The following is an 18,100-nucleotide window of genomic DNA, read 5'->3' as shown; positions in this document are numbered from 1 at the left end:
CCGGTGTAGTATCGCTGGCGCCGGGAGAGCTGTCTCTCTCTCGCCTACGTTATAATAAAAAGACAACGAAACAGATTCTCTTTTTGTCTTTGCTATTTTTTGTTTCACAGTGTCGTTTTGGGTCGAGGCACGTAGACACAAGCCCAGGCGACAGCGGTCAAAAGCGGAAACAAAAACTCACTCACTCTCAGAGCGTGCTGGGTTATAGCTGTTTCGCTGCAGCTGTTGTATTATGGGGCTCTTTTTTTTTACTCTTCCCGTAAACGATAATAAACCGAGAGAGAGACTTTTGAAGATAGTTCCAGTTTTTCTTTTTTAGGTGTACATCTCTGCTGGCGCGTGCCAGTCGATATGAACTTCTAGATATGAAGCGAGCAGAGAGTCTGAAAATGAAGCCCACAGAATGAGTTTGCGAACCAAAGGATTAGAAGAAAGGGGGAGGTCGCATACGTTGCATGGTATGCTGGTAATAATCCCGTACAATGCTCCCTCTTGCCATAAGCCACACGCCAAAAGCCAAAGAATTTTGACGTCATAATCATCCAGAGGATTTGAAACTATAGCTAATGAACGAAACCTATACCGTCCTATACCCCGGCGCGGATTTTGAATTACGTAGCGCCAGCACAAAGTCGAATAAACTATCGACAGGGAAATAACGTTTCATTATTCAGTTCCTACTCGCGGATTTCTATGTTAATCCAATGTGGATTCCTTGACCTTGTCTTCCTTGCATGACAATAATATATAGTATATGTTTTAAACATGTTGCGTTCTATATAATCTGATCATCTTTTGGATACAATGCGCCGCTATTTACAACGGCGAGCTTTGGTATTCCGTATCTATGGCAACTTTTGTTTCGTTGCGTTGAAAAAAGAAGAAGAAGCTATGGCAGATTTTTTCCTTTTTTTTTCTTCTTCTTCTTCTTCAAGTTGAACGTTCCAGGCAGCGTCCGGAGTGGAAAGCGCCGGCGCGCGTTTCCGCTAGATAATACATTTTTTCTTTTTTTTTTTTCTTGAAGCGTGCGGGAGAAGGCGTCATCACTGGAAAGGGCTTATGTACAACCTGCTTCGCTAGTAGTAAGGATTGTAGTGAGCAGAGTGAACACGGAGTTAGAAGTTCCATATATCCTCTTTAAGTTTGGCTCCTGGCCAGTATACACGTCTCTTTAATATTTGACGAAATTTCTTTGAACAAACAGTTTTCACCTTGTGGTTTCATCTCCAACTGTAATCTTCTTTAAAGAAAAAAAAGAAAACTATTACAATTTTATGTGAAGTGGTGGCGTGTTGACTAAATAGAGTTGCTCATGTTAGTTCATCAACTAATAAATTTAGCACTAAACTCAGGTAAGATTTTTTTTGTTGGGGGGGCTTGATCAACTTGATGATTCGTCTATCATCCGGATTAGTATCATTTTCTTTTTTCGGCCAAAAGCGGAATGATCTGGCTTTCATCTGACGTAACGTTCCGTACAGAACGGTTAATAGTTTCTTTTTTCTGGTAAGGGGGAAAATAGCGGAAAGAAGGGATCGAAAACGTTATTGCTATACGCGGAGGAAAATTCTCTAATCTCTTCTATACATATACATAAGCTGAGTGTATTAAAGGAAAGATGCACTGCACCAATGGGGTTCCTCTTTTACGTATGCGCTTATAAATATATCCGCTTCGCTTCTTCTTTTTAGTAACAGTTTAAAGATGGTCGTCGTCGTCGTCGTCGTCTCCTACGCACCGCGATAAATTAGTTTTCAAGTTAGGTGCGAATCAAGTATTTCTCGCATCGTCACCCAGAAGCCCTTGATCCTGTGCTGGCCCAATCAACACGTCATATATATAACGCTGGCTCTGACAACTCCGTGTCCCCCCCAGCCCCAAGCGTTTGGGAGAAAGATATGGTTAGATTGATGTCAAATCAGGAGCATTGCTGCTCGACTGGTGGACCTCCGTCCAGCTGCTGCTGCTCCATGTATACCGACATAAAACCCAATTAGACGCAACACATCAGGCGCGGGCAATGAGTGAAAAAATTAAAAACGGTGCGGAGGTCCGGCCTGTTTCTTGGGTGGTGCCACAGTTGTTGGGCGGAAGGAAGAAGCTGATGGCGGGGGCCTTGTTTCACTTTGGTGAGGTGCTGATTGAATTCTATATATATTCAATTAGAGATTTCTCTGCTGGCGTGGCGACGCAGAGCAGTGATGATAAAATGGACAGTCGGATTAAGTCGATTGGCATTAATAATATTAAACCACGTCTCACGTTGAGGCTTCGCAGGCTCGAGTTTCTTCACCTCACAGGCAATAGATCGAGTTTCGTGATGTGTTTGAGAAGATATATGTGATATGGACGGATAGGCGAATACAAACCGTAGTTAGGGCTATATAGTTACCGGGGGGCTGTGACTCTCTCAGACTCGAATGATGTACATTCCCTCGCGGCTAATATCATCTGCCGTTCCCTCAAGTCTTGTTTACCGAAACAATCAAAACCTTTTTCTTCTTTTTGTTTCCCCCGTTCGTCACCATGGATATTATGGATGGGGTTGATTAAAACCTAGAAGACCTATAAGATGGCCGCCCGTTTTATTTTATTTTGTCTTTTTGAAGTTGGACCGGAACCAATAACAACCTGAGTTCAATGGCACTTTCAACGTTTCAGAATCTTTTGATTGCCGTGGTTAATGAATTGAAAAGGAGTTTGTAAAAAAACCTACACCAAGTAGTACACGAACCAATCAGAACAGTTCTGATTGGAAACGCCAAAACTGCTGTCACACGCGTCGGTTTGAATTAAGTCGAGACTGGCAAATAGTTCGAAACAAGCTGACACATTCGGGTCCCGCAGGAAACAAAGTCACAACGTCGGAGCTCAAATGAAATGGAAGGTTCCAATTTGTTGGCAACCGCATCAGGTGCTGAATGAACGTGCATTTATCTCGACTTGACAGACAACAAAGCAAAGGCCATTCGCTAAGCCACGCAATTTAAGTGTGCCACCCCTATTCATCGTCAATTAATCTCGAGTCAATCAGGATCGTTGTCAAAGGTTTGCGTGCTGCGGTGGTCTATTCATCAAAGGCTTCCAAATCATTTGGAAAATAATAAGAGTTAATTTACGATAGTCTCATCTAAGCCGATTTCCAATCACGGGCCTTTTCAGAAAACTATAAGATGGTTACATTATCCGTCTGTTCGTTTTTTCATACGGCACACGTACAATAGAAGCACTAAAATCAATCTGAGGTTACATCACAACTATAAAAATAAGGTTTCAACTCTTTTCTAGATATGGCCTAAACAGAGGAGTGAATTGATAGAATTTTCTCAAAACTTTTCAAAATGTGTTTTTTTTTTCCCAAAAATTTTAACAAGGTCCAAAAAGAAGATTCAGCTGGAGACGTAATAGCACACACACATCCAATCTATCTCGAAGTTTGATGTCTGTTGGGATTTCGATGGTATATAAAAACTTGCAAGTTCGGTGGGAACAAAATATATCTAGGAAAGAGACAGCTCGTCTAACTTCCTTACACTCTCTTTCCTTCTCTCCCATGTCGCTAAAAAAGTTGTCCGGCCAATCATATGGAAGCGACACTTTGGGAACGTGTGTCTCTCTGTCTCGCCGTGTATATACACACGGCGTATAAATAAATATGAGCACGAGATTGATTAAAATGTAGTCGTTTGTTATATAGGGCGTCATATAGAGCACATTATTCATTCTGTCAATTGGTAATTTAATCTCTAACGCGACCATATCACGATTCTGTGTAACCCGGCAGCACCTATCCATGTTTCCTATACATAGCGGGATTATTTCTGTGCCATTGTATTTTCGTTGTCCGTGGCGATAAAAAGTCGTTCGCTCAGCACAACAAGGAAATTCAAGTCAACAAAATTGGGGGGAAAAAAAATATATTTATAGAAGCAGTGGGAGTGATTATATATTTCCCTTGATTTGTCGTTCTGGAACAATTCACGCTAGAGAATTATTCACTGTTTGACTCTCTCTCTCTTTCTCGATTCGTTCGAATCAAAACACAAGGGGAATAGCTTTTTTTTTATTTTTATTATTATTTGTAGGAACCAGGCACAGATACTTGTACTCTTTTGCCCATTGTGCGGATGTTCTGTGTAAAATACGTAGTTTCCTGCCAGAGTGCACGCACCATACAATCAAGCCGCATACAAGAATTATTGCTTTGGGTCGCCGCGAAAAGACCAAGAAGCTGATGCCGCCGCTGGATCGATAAAGCCATGGCTTTCGCTGCCACTCTGCTGTACACTTTGCGCGACTCAGCTGACGAGCTATATTGATCAAAGGGACAGATATGAGACTGGCCGTCGTGATTTCATGACTGAAATTGAACATTATCAAGCAGCTAACATGTCGGCTAATAACTAAACGATAAAGTGTGTATGAATTAATCCCTATAGTTTCATGTCTACTCAAAACTTGACGCGCGCAACATTTGCCAACACAATCAGGCAATAAATAATTCCGATGAATGAACGCTCCCAGTGGAAGACTGTGTGTCAATCCGTGCAGCACCTAACTTTGCTATCCGCCCAAACACATCCTGGGAGAATATACTTTGATAATCATTGCCGCAGTAATGGTGGTGGTCTCTGAAGTAATCAATCCTCTTCTTCTTATTGATTTTCCCCCTTAATGGAATTACAAAGATGAATTACTAGACAGCCAGCATCAGCAGCAGCAGCTACCAGTCGCCCATAACCTATGGATAGACACCAAACGTGCCAGAAATCTTTAAACGCTACAAGATTGCAATGCCCTTACCAAACAAAAAAATGGGTGGGGGACAATCTATAATCAAGTATTGTGCCAAATGGCAAGCGATTTAACGGGCAAATGCGACATAATTAAATCCCGCGTGATTTAGCGAAATTGAAATTTTTTTTCCCCCGTGAATTTTGATTTGATATCGATTTTTTTTTTGCCCCATCGCTCATGTCCGAAATAATAGAAAAAAAAACCATTCCCGCATATTTGGATGGAGAAAATGTCGTTTTGGGTTAATACTAAGTCGGAAAATGAAAATGGGTCGCCTGGCTGGTCGTCAGAATCGAATGATGAGTGGACCATTACTAGGAAATATCCCTTTTTCCTTTTTTGTTGTATAGAAATCCGACACATCTGGAGTAAATGTATATGAAGATGAGATATGAAATATTGGTATTCGTCGTCGTACCTCCTTCCTTCCTCTCGGCCAAGTCTCCGTACCATAATGGAATTGTCGACATGCAATCACTTGGCCCCTTATTTTTTTTCTTTCTTATTCAAACAAAGTTTCCTAGATTTCTTATCCGAGTGATGTGTGTGTCTTTAGACATGTATAGAAATGCAGAGAGTCCAGTCGACCATGTCCGAAGTGGATAAAAGATATGGTGACTCATTGCTCCGTTGTCTTGACCCGTCACATGCTCACACAAGTCTTCATCATTCATACGCCAATTAATCATCGGGCCAATTGCAGTTGCCGCCCCCCAGTTGCGTGAAAAAAAAAAAAAAAAAGCCGCGCACCACATAAATATAGCGTCGCCCACCGATTTATCTCATCTAAGGTCGTGTCAGTTGTCTCTATCTCCAGCTTCATTTTTACAATAATGATCATCCTCGGCGACTTATACTCAGATCCCGATATTAATGATGCCCCGCCTTTGTTCCTGAATTGCGGCATAACCGCCGGCTTGAAACCGCACCCAGTTTTTTTTTATATGTAGATTCTATCCGATATTTAACATTCATTTTTATTTTTTAATGGCGGAGATAGAAGAACTTCGAGCGATCATTATCTAGTCCTACTCTTTTGCCCTCCAGACTCGAAGTATAATAATGATACCAAAATATAGATGGCTGTCATGAAAGGCTTATACATACAACAACCGATACAATAGATGCTGATCAACATTGAAAACATGCGCATAACTGAATCTTCTGTCTCGTTATATTTGAAATTCTATGACTAATGATGTGTTTATCATTTGCGTTTTATTTGTTGATGTTTTTTTTTACTCGGAGGAGTTTGTTCCCCTTAAAAAATTGAAGCGCGACGTCTATATCCAATGTGTTATTGCTTCGACTATGTAGAGTGATTCTTACACGTGCGACGTCTCCGTAAAAGAATTGACGTGAGTTGCCCACCACCCAAAAAGACCTTCCCAAACTATCCGCAACATTAGTTGCGCTGCGCACAGCAGAATTTTTTGACTTTTTGACTTGCGGTGCTTATAGCTATTTGTGGCCCAGCATCCGAAACTTCTTTTAACCAAAAAAGGTTCCTCTTCTTCTTCTTCTTGGCTGGACAGTATACTCAACTATTTGTTTGTTCAAATGGTGGCGTTTGAGTCATCGTATTTGGGGGGACGTCACGAACATATTTCGCTCATCCATTCCATTCGGAGGTACATCCCCTTTCCAAGGACTTCCAGGACATGTCTATATATTCTTGTCGTCCTTACACCATTCCGGACATTGGAAAAAAAAAATTCCCATTTTTATTCAAGGAAAAGAGAAATAATATATAACTAACCCGCAGCACTTTATGGAAATTGAATTTCAGTGTGTCCACTTTTTGGTGTAGGAGATTTTACAGTTGCGCGCGTGTTTTTCTTTTAACTTTGTTGAAGGCAAGCGTTTGAATGTACTACACAACGTACGGTGCGAACTTGTATTGAAAATCACGGAACATTGTCCAATAAAAAAAAAGTTAACGGGAAATATTCCATGCACAATGTTGTGCCCCTCAGCCAAATTTCTTCAACCTTTGCATAGTGGCGGTAAATAAGAGCCAATGATTCGCTGGCCAAATTTACACGAATGCTACTTTAGGCAATTTAAGCAAATATTTACCGATAAAGGAACTTTTGAGGAGTTGGAGAGTTTCCCACCAAATGGTACCCACCGGCCTCCACTGGTACAGGACGTATTTACACAGGGGTTTTTATTTTAAAAGAGCTCGTGCGAAACTCGTTAATTGGACCATGTATATTTTGCTCCCCTTTACGTTTGTTCAAAGCAACTTCCCACTGACAACAACAGTGGGTTAACGAGGAGAATTTCGTTTACACACATCAGAGGGAATTGTTTCTTGAACTTTTCGCAGTTTGATTGTTTTGTCTCCCCCCTCGTATAGTTTTAGCGGAAAGCTAATCCAGCGTAGACATCGCATTAGCCCATTATTACTGGATGAGACGACGTCGAGCAAACCTTTTCTGTTATTGCGCCTGAAAGACCCAATTAGTCGTCAACAACGAAAGATAATTGTACAGAAAAAAAAGGAACTTGTTAATAACACAGACAACGACGCGATCTAGTATGACAAGGAAATAATTGTGCGGCAAACCAGAAATTTAAATTTTAACATTTCAGCTTGAATTTATTTAATTTATTTTTTAATGGTGATCCTTACTTTTATGTACAGCATTGCGCTCCACTCGTATTTAGAAATTCCGCGTGACTTTTTCCCTGTCTATTGAGTTTTGAGTTTTGTGAGTTGATGAGTTTTGTGGAGTTGAAGGGGTCCTTTTGTATTTTCTTGAATACTTGTGTGCTTTTAGGCTCATATTTGTGACTTATTGATCTATACAAAGATGGAAAACGTACGCATTGAAAGCTACTTTTTCCATCTTTGATGCTCAGTTAATAACGCCGAGTGACTTGTTACCTAATAAGGCTGCCACAAAGTAGAAATGGCTAATTAAATAATTACAGACTGATTCAATATGCCCAAGATTTTTTTTTTTCATATCCATAGCCGAATTCATATTATCTCGTCACTGTATAGTCGGTACCGAATTTTGTATAGGTCGTCGATAGAATGGAGAGCATCTAATTAATGGAGGATTCTGTCAATTGAAATCATTCGCAGACGAAACTTTATTCATCAGCATTGAAAGCTATATATTTTTACCACGAATTTTTGATTTACGTCCATGTTATTGAGGCGAGGCTTTCCAAATTACAATAATGAAATTCGTCATCTTTCTTTTTTCCCATCCGCATTAATGAAATCCTTTGAACGCGAGCGGTTAATTTATATATTTTTTTCCCCTGTCCCTTCTTCGTCATGACGGGCTTTCAATCTGAAAGGTTTCTCTGTGTGTATACGTACTTCTTTGATATAGGCTATACGTACGTCCAGGCAAATGGATCTTATTATTCCTTGCTGCTGCGGGAGTGACAGAGCAATCTATACGGCAGCGGCCAGGATGACAGGAAAACCGAAAAAAGAACTCAACTTGATTATTGCATTCCATTTTCTGTGATGTCCAATGACTATATATAGATGCGAGTCCACTCATAAATAATACCAGTGTATATATTTATCCCAAACTAACAATATCTGCCCAGTCATGTTTGAAAATTCTACCGAAAAGAGACTTAAGCATCCTAAAACCAGCATCGCCGTAAGATTCCCCTATGGAAATCTAACAATAGGTATACGTATTTTATGCACCGAGCGAAACTGTGTACACAATATAGTAGCTTAGCTTGGCTAGTACAATACAATCTTGATACACAAAAGGGGCCGGTACATAGACAACAACAAAAACAACAGCAACATGAAACAATTGGGCATTTGAAACGCACGACTCCCACGCATCGAATCCCAGCAAATTGAGGGACGCCCTTGGAATTTATTTCGGCCTTTTTGCTTAACGATCGTTCCTGTATTTCCCATCGGATTGCTTAACGAAGAGAATGATGGAGGCATGCAGCTGCAACCTAGCGATAAGCTCCTAACTGAATCCGCTGCTGCTTCTATATAGGACGATGGCGCAAAATGTTGTGTTGAATAGGTTGTAACAGCACTACATGGTGCTACTAGGGACTACACGAACTTGGTTGTGTTTTTGATAGCGCCCCCTCATATACACGCTGCGCTGACGTTGGCTCTCGCGGTTGAATGGTTTTAATGCTGTCGAGTGTTCGCTCCTGCCTTTTTTCCTATATAGGTTTTGACTGCAACTGATCGATTGCAGGCCTGGCTAATGTGTAATCGATCATTAAATTCCATTTTGGCATCGAATCTCGTATACAGGACAACAGTTTTCAGGAGAGAAAAAAAAAATATAAGAATCCCATGATGAATATTCGTTTCCTATATGTTTTTGAAACTATTAAAGATCAGGATTTGTTTTAAAATGAAAGTTGAATATATACTCAATTAAGGCCACAGCTCCGGAAAGCGCTTTTTTCTCATATAAAGTATGATAGCAATTACTCCGTCGGAGACGTGTAATATACTTAAATATGCATATAGACTATATAAGTGCGTTGAGCAAAGTGCTGCGAGATGATGTGCCGCAGTCATTTGGTTTGATCGCTTGATGCCAAGCTTTTTATCAGTGGTAAAGACGAGCAAGTTATATGCCTTATAATCCGCAAGATGAACTGCATCAATGCGTGACGAGATTTTAAAAAAAATAATAAAGTGTTGGCCAAAAAGAAAGCGCAGTCTTTTCCTGGTAGACAGCGATCGATTCAGTGTCATTCATAGTTGAAGGCTCGGCGATAATAGCGACCGCTGAGTCCGTTGACGCCAAAACAGTTTCCATATTGTTTGAACCCTAAAGATCTTTTTAGACTTACCACCAGAGGATCTCTCTCTATATATAGCGTTTGTCGACACTACATGTTTAGTATAGACGCTGGTGACTGGGAACATGGGAGTAAACCGGCCACGTTTCCGAACCCTGGAGAGTAATTCAGTGTTAGCGGGGGGCATACATAGCTACATCCTCGATAGTGCTCAGGCTTTTGATGATGGATTTATAGCGTAGCCCCCTTTCATTGACAACTATTGTATAGACCCTAAATTGCTTTTCTGCGTGTAAGCAATAAATATTCCATCAGAAGAAAACTACAAGACGAGCGCAACACATCCAACGTCAATATAGAAGCAGCAGCTTATTATTATAACAGATAGCCGCGTATACTGCTGCTGTGTAGTCATAATAAGCGTCCGTGAATGATGGATTTATTTGTTTCAAAGAACTTGGCTGTGTATGAATGCTCGCGCTAAGACAATAACAACACATATGTTGCAATCCACTCACGCCCAGTGAAATATTAGATAATAATGTGTTCCGCTTCTCTTCGCATTACGTCAAAAATACGTTTCAATTTCAAACGTTTTCAGGAAAGGCAGCAGCCAGTCAAACTGTCAAAACTATAATCAGATCAATTACAGAGTCGGAATTTCCGAGTTCGAACCCAGTGACTACGTGAAAATGAACCGAATTCACAGAAAAATATAGGGACGTTTGTTTTCTCTCTATTAATCGGGTATTTAATTAACCCGTCTTGACGCATTGAACTCTTGAGATTATAAACCCCCCTAGACTATAAAACGAGAGAGAGAGAGTTTCGTTTAAATAACAAAAAGAATTATATCTCAACTGTTTTTTGCTGAGAGGGCGCTCTATTAAAGGAGAAATTATTGCTGTTATCTTGCCAGCACACTGGCTGCTGTGTAATAAGTCACACAACTAATTCATTCATTAGAGTGCTGCATCGCATATGGCAAGTTCTCGTACATACACAGTTACGACAGTTTTGTGACAAACTCGATAATACTCATATATTTACTGGCTGTGTAGTGTATGTATGCTTCAGAGTTGTTTTGCTCGGCAATGGACATCAGCTAATCAGGTTGAGTATATTACATCATGAGGCTGCCAGCAACAACTATCCATACTGCCCATTATAGGACAGGAAGAATATAGAACGAATAACTCGTCTATAGCTGCTGAAATGTTCGCCTTTGATTCATCTCATGCCTACTGCCTTTCGTTTGACGTGCAGTCGTGCGCCCACACACTCCACTTGTAGCCAAAGAGCCCCATTTTTGGTTCTCTCGACTTTTCTTCCGGATATAGATCGTTTTGATGATCTCGAAATCTTTTCTCACTTATTTATATATTTCCCTGAGGGTTTTTTTTTTCTTCTTTAAGAGCGAAGATGACTAGTAGTATACGACTCGTGTCATAGCCAGATATCGCGCTGATTTGACGCCTCCTTTGCCTTTGATTTTTATTTGTCTGATTGCACTCGGTCCCGGCGCGTCTTTCCAGTCATCTCATCGGCAACTTTTACGATCGACTCTGTTGTAAACATCATGCAGCAGGGGCTTGTTCTTCACGAATGATGAGGACGAGAGACGATGAAAACTCGTTTGATTATTCAACGATCGTCGTCAAAAGCGCCTTGAACAATATCTTGTTATATAGCCCGAGTTTTTCTCGGGATCATCAGCTTGGGCGAACTACTTTTCCCATCTTTTGAAAAAGAAAAAAAAAATAACCTTAACATGATGGGCTGCCAGATGCCTATGATAAGATGAAATGATTACTGCATGGTTGGAAAAATTTTCAGGCTTATGCCCGTGACTGGCCAATCAAAATGTATAGAAGATCAGCGATTCAAACAAATTCGATTTCTGACATGACGTGACATTTTTTTGGGGGTTGTGATTTAATACACGTAGACGTTTTATTGCAATAACAGGATGAACGAGTCGGCCAACAAGTTGAACGAGTCTTTGCTGATGATGATGACGGGCGGATACCAACTTCATAATGAGAGTAGCAGCACAATAGAGGATAATGTCATCTTCATAGCCACGGCCTCTTCCAGCAATTCAACAAGTTCGACTGGCTTTTACCAGAGCTTCCCCATTTGTGTTTTGCCCAACGTTTCCGCTGCCAACATATCCGAGCCGGAGAAATCCTACTTCCCGCTCTTTGAGTTTGTCATCAGTTTGGTACTTTTGATTGTCGTGGCTCTACCGGGCCTAGTCGGCAATTTCATTTCCATTTTCATTCTCTCACGACCCCAAATGAGAACTTCTCTCAACGTCATTCTGATTGGTACGTTGAACATTTCCCAATATCTCCTCCTCTGTCTAATGAATAATAATAATGGCTATCTACAATTGATTATTTTTGATTCAAAATAGGTTTGGCGAGTTTCGATTCGATCCTGCTGCTCACATCCATTTTGCTGTTTGTCATCCCGTCAATTTACGCCTACAGCGGCGTGGGCGAGTTCTACTATCGCCACATCCACCCACTCATAACACCTTACACGTTTGTTCTGGGTACGACGGCTCAGACGAGTTCGGGTAAATATCTTTCTGTATACATTACACAACTTTGCAAGGCGGAGAGAGACGTACGCACATCCACTCTTATTAATGTTGCGCGTCATCGTTTTATTTTAAATCAAAAGTTTACTTGACGCTCACCGTGACGGTGGAGCGCTACATCGCCGTCTGCCATCCGCTGCGCGCACGTTCCTGGTGCACTTGCAAACGCGGCCGAATGGCTGTCGTCATTATCGGAATTTGTTCCCTTTTCTACAATTTGCCTCGTTTCTTCGAAGTCGAACGCTGTTTGTACGTCGACAGCGAACTGGCTGAATCGTGGATAATGGTACGTATATAAGGTTTTCTTTGATTTATTTGCATAAAAATACCACCACTGGAAATTGGTTGAATCAATGTGACTTGTGTATTCAGCTCATCCCGTCGCCGCTTCGCAATGACAAAACGTACGTCACCTGGTACATTGTGTCTCTCTACTTCATCATCATGAATTTCGTCCCCTTCACCTTGCTAGCCATCCTCAACGGAGCTATTTACAAACAGGTGAGCAGTTTTCAAATGTTCAAAGTTTATTTCAACGTTTCGACTTTTTTCACTGCGTCGTAACTCATTAAGGAAAACGTTCAGTGTGAAAAATCATGGCTGTTTTAATGAGTGGAAGCCGAGTCTCCCTGTTGCCGTAGCCAACTGTTGTAGTATTATACAAAGACTCGTGTATCCTCGAGCTTAATTAGAAAGCAATTGTTGATAGAATGAGAGACTTTAAGGGGTCTCTCTAGCAATGGCGAAGATTACCATGAGTAACAGAAACAAAGGAGACCGACTTGAGCACGTATACAGGCTGAGCCAAAATCACACAGTGCGGACTCGTCTGCGTAACAATTGGAAATGGGTTCTCACTTCATACCAACCTAGAATACCAATAATGTTAAGGAGTAAATGATTTTGTTTAGAAAAAAAAAGTTATCTCCTGAGAGTTCAATTCGTTGTAACTTGAGTTGAATTACCGGATTTCACAATTACAATGTAGAATTATACGAGAACTTAAATGTTCTCGATCTTAAATTGTCGGTTATAACGTTCGTCATAGTCAGTTAGGCGTAAATCGTTAGAGCGCGAAATGTCGTTAAAATTTTCATGAAAAACCGACGATAAGTCGAAATCACGGCCAACGCCAAATTCTGTAATGACATTTTCTTTTTGGTTGTCTATTGCACAGGTACGTAAAGCCAATCGTGAACGCTCTTTGCTCACCAATTCCCAGAAGAGGGAAATCGGCTTGGCAACTATGTTACTCTGCGTGGTAGCTGTCTTCTTCATCTTCAATATACTGGCGATGGTTGTGAACATTTTTGAAGTTGCCAATATCCTGGTTGACGAAATGACGCGCGTCAGCAATCTACTAGTCTCCGTCAATTCGTCCGTCAACTTTGTGATTTATTGCATCTTCGGCGACAAGTTTCAACGCCTCTTTCTGCGCTACTTTTGCTACTGCTATTGCTGCTGCAGGAGGAGAAGACCATCTTGTGGTATAGTATTACTATAATATATTGCGCGAATGTTTCTTATCAACAAAATGTAAGAGTCATGTTTATGTTAAAATATTTTTCTAAACGTTGTCATACCGTTGCTATAGGGAGGAGCTCGCCTGACAACCCGGACAATTCAGTTTCCATGGGCACCAATCCTGGAGATATTCATCGAGTTTCTACATTTTCAAATCGGTCCAACATTGCGCCAGGTTAGTCTTATGGTCCAGTAGATATAAGTTACAAACTATTTCCCCGAATCTATATACAGTAGAAGGTACACAAATTGTCATTCAATCCCTTTGAATAACAAAGCAGTCCAAGTAACAATCGCCGAATAACAAACATCTTTTGATCCATCCGCTTCAAGTTATATTCCGATATGTCCAGTGAACTTAAGAGTTCTAAATATAAGGTTACTTTTGCACAAAGTATAAGTGTATAGAACTCACAATTTAGTCGAATTTATCGTTTCGAAAACCAACTTTGCAATTCATATTGATTTTTAATATGTTTGGGCAACTATCTAGCGTGTCCATTTTCTGTGGAGTTGCACGCGTCAATGACTTCCAGTGAAGTGTTTATTAATTTTCCTTTGGAGAATTCCGCCATGGCCGACTCCAAGAACCGGATCAAATTAGAAAATGATGGGAGAGAGAGAGAGATAGAGAGAAGTGCACTAAGCGATAAAATATATATACACTGGAATAGATTAAAGTTTCCTATAGCTTCTGTATTAAATTGGATATTTTAACACACATACAATAAACATAGAAGCAACCGGAATGCGAATGGCAGTTTCTAGTCCCATGTGAAACTATTCAGTTGTAGTCAATACTCGGGAGTGGGACGCCAAACAAACCAGCAGCTGCTACCCCCCCCACTTTTTCAGCCAAGATAAAAGATCCCCCGACAAAACGCTTCTTTGTCGTCAAATCCAAACAGAAATAACACTTGAAATAATAGTAATAACAAAAGGAACCGCGTATTGACTTGTCTACCGTATTCTCTCCAGAATATGCCACTTATAGATTAGACTATCTACTATATTAAGAACCCTGAATTTTACAACATGATGATAATAAAAGTCTAGTTTATACAATCATATATGATTTCAATTTCACAAATACCCTTAAAGACATTTCTTGGATATTTACCCGTTTATTGAATACAGGGCGATTACTTTCGATATCCCGCTTGCCGAGACATACAGTTCGCTCAAATGGAAACATCAATGGCTACATCTGCACCACAAGTAGAGGAGGTATAAGTAGCATTAACATTTCACCAGCGTCTCGCTCCGCATCCGACTGTTCCGGGCAGCTCTATCGCTCCGCAAACAGACATCAATCTCCATCGCCTCGGCCAAGCATCCAGTACGACGGCAACACGTATCACAGCAGAGCGAAACTATCCAACGCTTAAGTCGGGTGGGGGTTATTGCATGGAAATATCTTTTTTTTTTTTTATCGTGCAATACATACGAATGTAACAAATGTATATCATTGCATTGGAGAAAGCTTTGTGCAGCCAAAGGCGGAAGCGGTCTTCCTATATTTATTTAGAAAACGAAGATCAATCACGATCTTTATTTGCCATATGCAGTTAAACTGTCCAAATCAAATTAAAAAAAAAAAAAAAAAAAAAAAAACAGTTATTGTCGGTGCGTACTCACCACTCACGATAATAATCCTATTTAAAAATTGACCTGAAAAATTTATAATTCGGCATGTGCAAACGTTGACTTGATCGTTGTGGAGGATGATACACACACACATGCATTCATTCCATATATTTGTGTACAATATAGGGAGAGCCTCGCGCAAATGAAAATACAATCCTTGTACTACCGTTGCCCTGCTGAATTGACTCGCCAAGATTTTTCTCCTGTCCAAATAAGGGGCCAACTCCCATTTTTCAAGATTGTGTGTCTCTCTTCGCGGTCCAAGTAATATCAATTTCATGGGTCGTTTCGTTGTTTGCATGTATATATGTTGCGCATATAACAACGAATGAGAGTCTGCCTATATAAACTGGTGGCGGCTGCTGTACTACACCAGAGCAGCAGCCCTTCCCATGTATATAGTATACTCTGTGTCGTTGTGCTCCGTTAGTTTTTGGTGACGGGCGCCGGCCCACTAAACGAAAGACCCTGCCTACAGCGTCGTCGTCGTCGTCAAAGGCATATGCGTCCTTGTTTTTTTTCTCGCAATTTCATTTTTTCTTTTTCTTTTCTATTGCTACACACACTTTTGCTTTTTTTCTTATTCGGGGAGATCCGTTTTGTATCAACTTGTATGTTTCAAAATCAAGCGTCACATGTAGACCTTCTTATTTGGTCCAACTAACTATTTCAAGGATGGTTTTGTATTATTAGAGCCGAAACTGGCCAGCCAGAAGAAGTTTACTGGACTGGACGAGACGACTTTCTCCGTCAATCGATTTGTCTTTTTTTTTTCTTTCCCGATGATCGGTTTCTTTTTTGATAAAAATTAATGTGCCGTCACATTTGTAACCTTACAGTATGACGTGGCCTCGACTTCCTCTCTCTCTCTCCACATGACCGCAGTCGTCGGTTCGGTCTCGTTTCACTTATTAAAACCCACTAAAACTTAACTTGCTAAAAACTTCGACTCATTTGAGAATGTTGAATCCATTGAAGATCAGAAAGTTTGTAGCTCTCGTTTGAAACAGTCGAGAGACTTCTCAAGCGTAACATTGCGTGAAAGGCAAACTTTGTTTCCAGCTGTAAGCGGTAGAGAAATGCTCACAGCTCTATTGCTATTGCTCTGTCACGTCGTGTAAACGGCAACATAAATAATCAACTGCATTTGGGGTATGGAATCTCGTATTTAATATGATTTCATTTTCCCTAACGTGAAATTGGATTATGTAAAGCGCAGGATCAAATATTCTTATCAACGGCAATAACGAAACACCGTTGAATGCGGTTGAGTGGACAAATCTTGTAATATTTTGATCTAGATGTCGGTCGTCAATCAAGTTGACATTGTATATCGACATCGTATTTAATGACATTGTTCTTATAGGATTCAACCGACAATCAATTCTGAACAGATGTGAACTATTAGCAGTATTGTTGTATCCAACAAAGTCATCGGGGATAATGTTCGCCAATGAAATAATCAGCAGCAGCAGCAGAGCGGATTGCAGTAATCATTTGCGCAACATCGAGGAGGTTGACCAAGCAAAATTTATTATATCCTTGCAATAAACCCCACCCTCTTTATCCCCCCATAAAAGAATGCCATTAGACTGTGGATCTATATCCTATACATTCCTCTGAAGTGAGAGCTAGCGTATATAAAGCGAAAGACTGGTTGGAACTATACCAACAGTCTCCCGTTCGATTTCAAGCCTTAAACAGCCGTTTTGCTAGTAAGCAGCTCCATCCCGTTCACTATATACAGCCATGAATTCTTTCATTACGGTGAGTGCAGGATAGCGTTTATTTTTATTTTATTTTTTTACTTTCCTATACAGCCTTATATAGATATAGTCTAGTCTCTCCTCTACTATTACAAATCAATAATGTTGGAAATAAATTTTCCGATTAACTTCCAGTTGGTTTTGTTGTCGGTTGCGGCCGTGCTCCTGACCCAAACCGCAGCGGCTCCTCCATCTTACGGCAAAAGTTATGGCGCTGTTCCAGGTATACAATATACGGCCTTTTTGTTCAGTCAGACACTATATGACTTTTAAGCCCAAACTTGAGATCTAAACCATAATGTATTTTATGAAACAATTTCGACATGACAGCTTTGCCGCCTTTCGGGGTAGCTGCGAAACATCCTCGTTACGGATCCGGCTACGGAGGATATGGTGGTAACTACGGAAACAACGACTATGTCATTGCGTTGAGGTACTTATCCACACTTGGATGGCTCTCTGTCTGTCTGTCTGTCTACACTTATCTTGGCTTGAAAGAATAGTTCACTTTGAACAGAACAAAGTCCATCATAGTTGTTAGCCAGCCATTTAAAAGGGGAATATCTATTGATCTAGCTTGTGCGCTTTCCGTTCCGCCGGAGCGTAAAGATAACAAGAAAAATGTTGTTCAAAATTAAATGGCTGGGCCAACACATTCGGTGCATTTCATTGCATAATCCGTGGCAACTTAATGCTTTAAAGAAAAAAGTGGGAAAACGAACTGCTGTATACAAGTGCATTTTGTATTGAGACATTGTTTTAATCAAAAATGTAACATTATTTTTTCCAGGTACGAAGATCAAAATCGAGATAACTCCGGCATTCAAACCTCTTACGCCTACGACGTTGAAGGCCAGAAAGTTCAAGTAGCACGTCTCGACCCAGTTTATTATAACAAATACTAGAAAGCAATCTTATAATGTACACATGTCATGAAAACCAACAACTTCAATACATAATATTTACAATTGATTAAAAATAGATTATG

General features: G+C 40.4%; 1 protein-coding gene across 1 annotated transcript; it reads left to right on the top strand.

The window, feature by feature from the left end:
* Positions 1 to 1,001: 1,001 nt before the first annotated feature.
* Positions 1,002 to 18,091, top strand: LOC124348972 (FMRFamide receptor-like). Its single transcript, XM_046799404.1, has 11 exons — positions 1,002 to 1,352; positions 11,536 to 11,897; positions 11,987 to 12,151; positions 12,259 to 12,461; positions 12,548 to 12,676; positions 13,353 to 13,662; positions 13,770 to 13,874; positions 14,837 to 17,113; positions 17,248 to 17,335; positions 17,443 to 17,545; positions 17,903 to 18,091. The coding sequence occupies exons 2-8, from the start codon at positions 11,537 to 11,539 to the stop codon at positions 15,085 to 15,087; spliced, it is 1,524 nt and encodes a 507-aa protein (XP_046655360.1). The 5' UTR covers positions 1,002 to 1,352; position 11,536; the 3' UTR covers positions 15,088 to 17,113; positions 17,248 to 17,335; positions 17,443 to 17,545; positions 17,903 to 18,091.
* The last annotated feature ends 9 nt before the right edge of the window (positions 18,092 to 18,100 follow it).

The sequence above is a fragment of the Daphnia pulicaria genome, chromosome 7, assembly GCF_021234035.1.
Source record: "Daphnia pulicaria isolate SC F1-1A chromosome 7, SC_F0-13Bv2, whole genome shotgun sequence".
NCBI lineage: Eukaryota > Metazoa > Arthropoda > Branchiopoda > Diplostraca > Daphniidae > Daphnia > Daphnia pulicaria.
Note: the sequence above shows the minus strand (reverse complement) of the source record. Positions and strands in the feature narration are given on the sequence as shown.

Excerpts from the sequence above, each read along its gene's own strand:
- LOC124348972 (XM_046799404.1), top strand. The coding sequence starts at position 11,537 with ATGAACGAGTCGGCCAACAAGTTGAACGAGTCTTTGCTGATGATGATG. Across the intron at positions 11,898-11,986 it reads TCTCAACGTCATTCTGATTG|GTTTGGCGAGTTTCGATTCG; the intron begins GTACGTTGAACA and ends GATTCAAAATAG. Across the intron at positions 12,677-13,352 it reads ACGGAGCTATTTACAAACAG|GTACGTAAAGCCAATCGTGA; the intron begins GTGAGCAGTTTT and ends TCTATTGCACAG.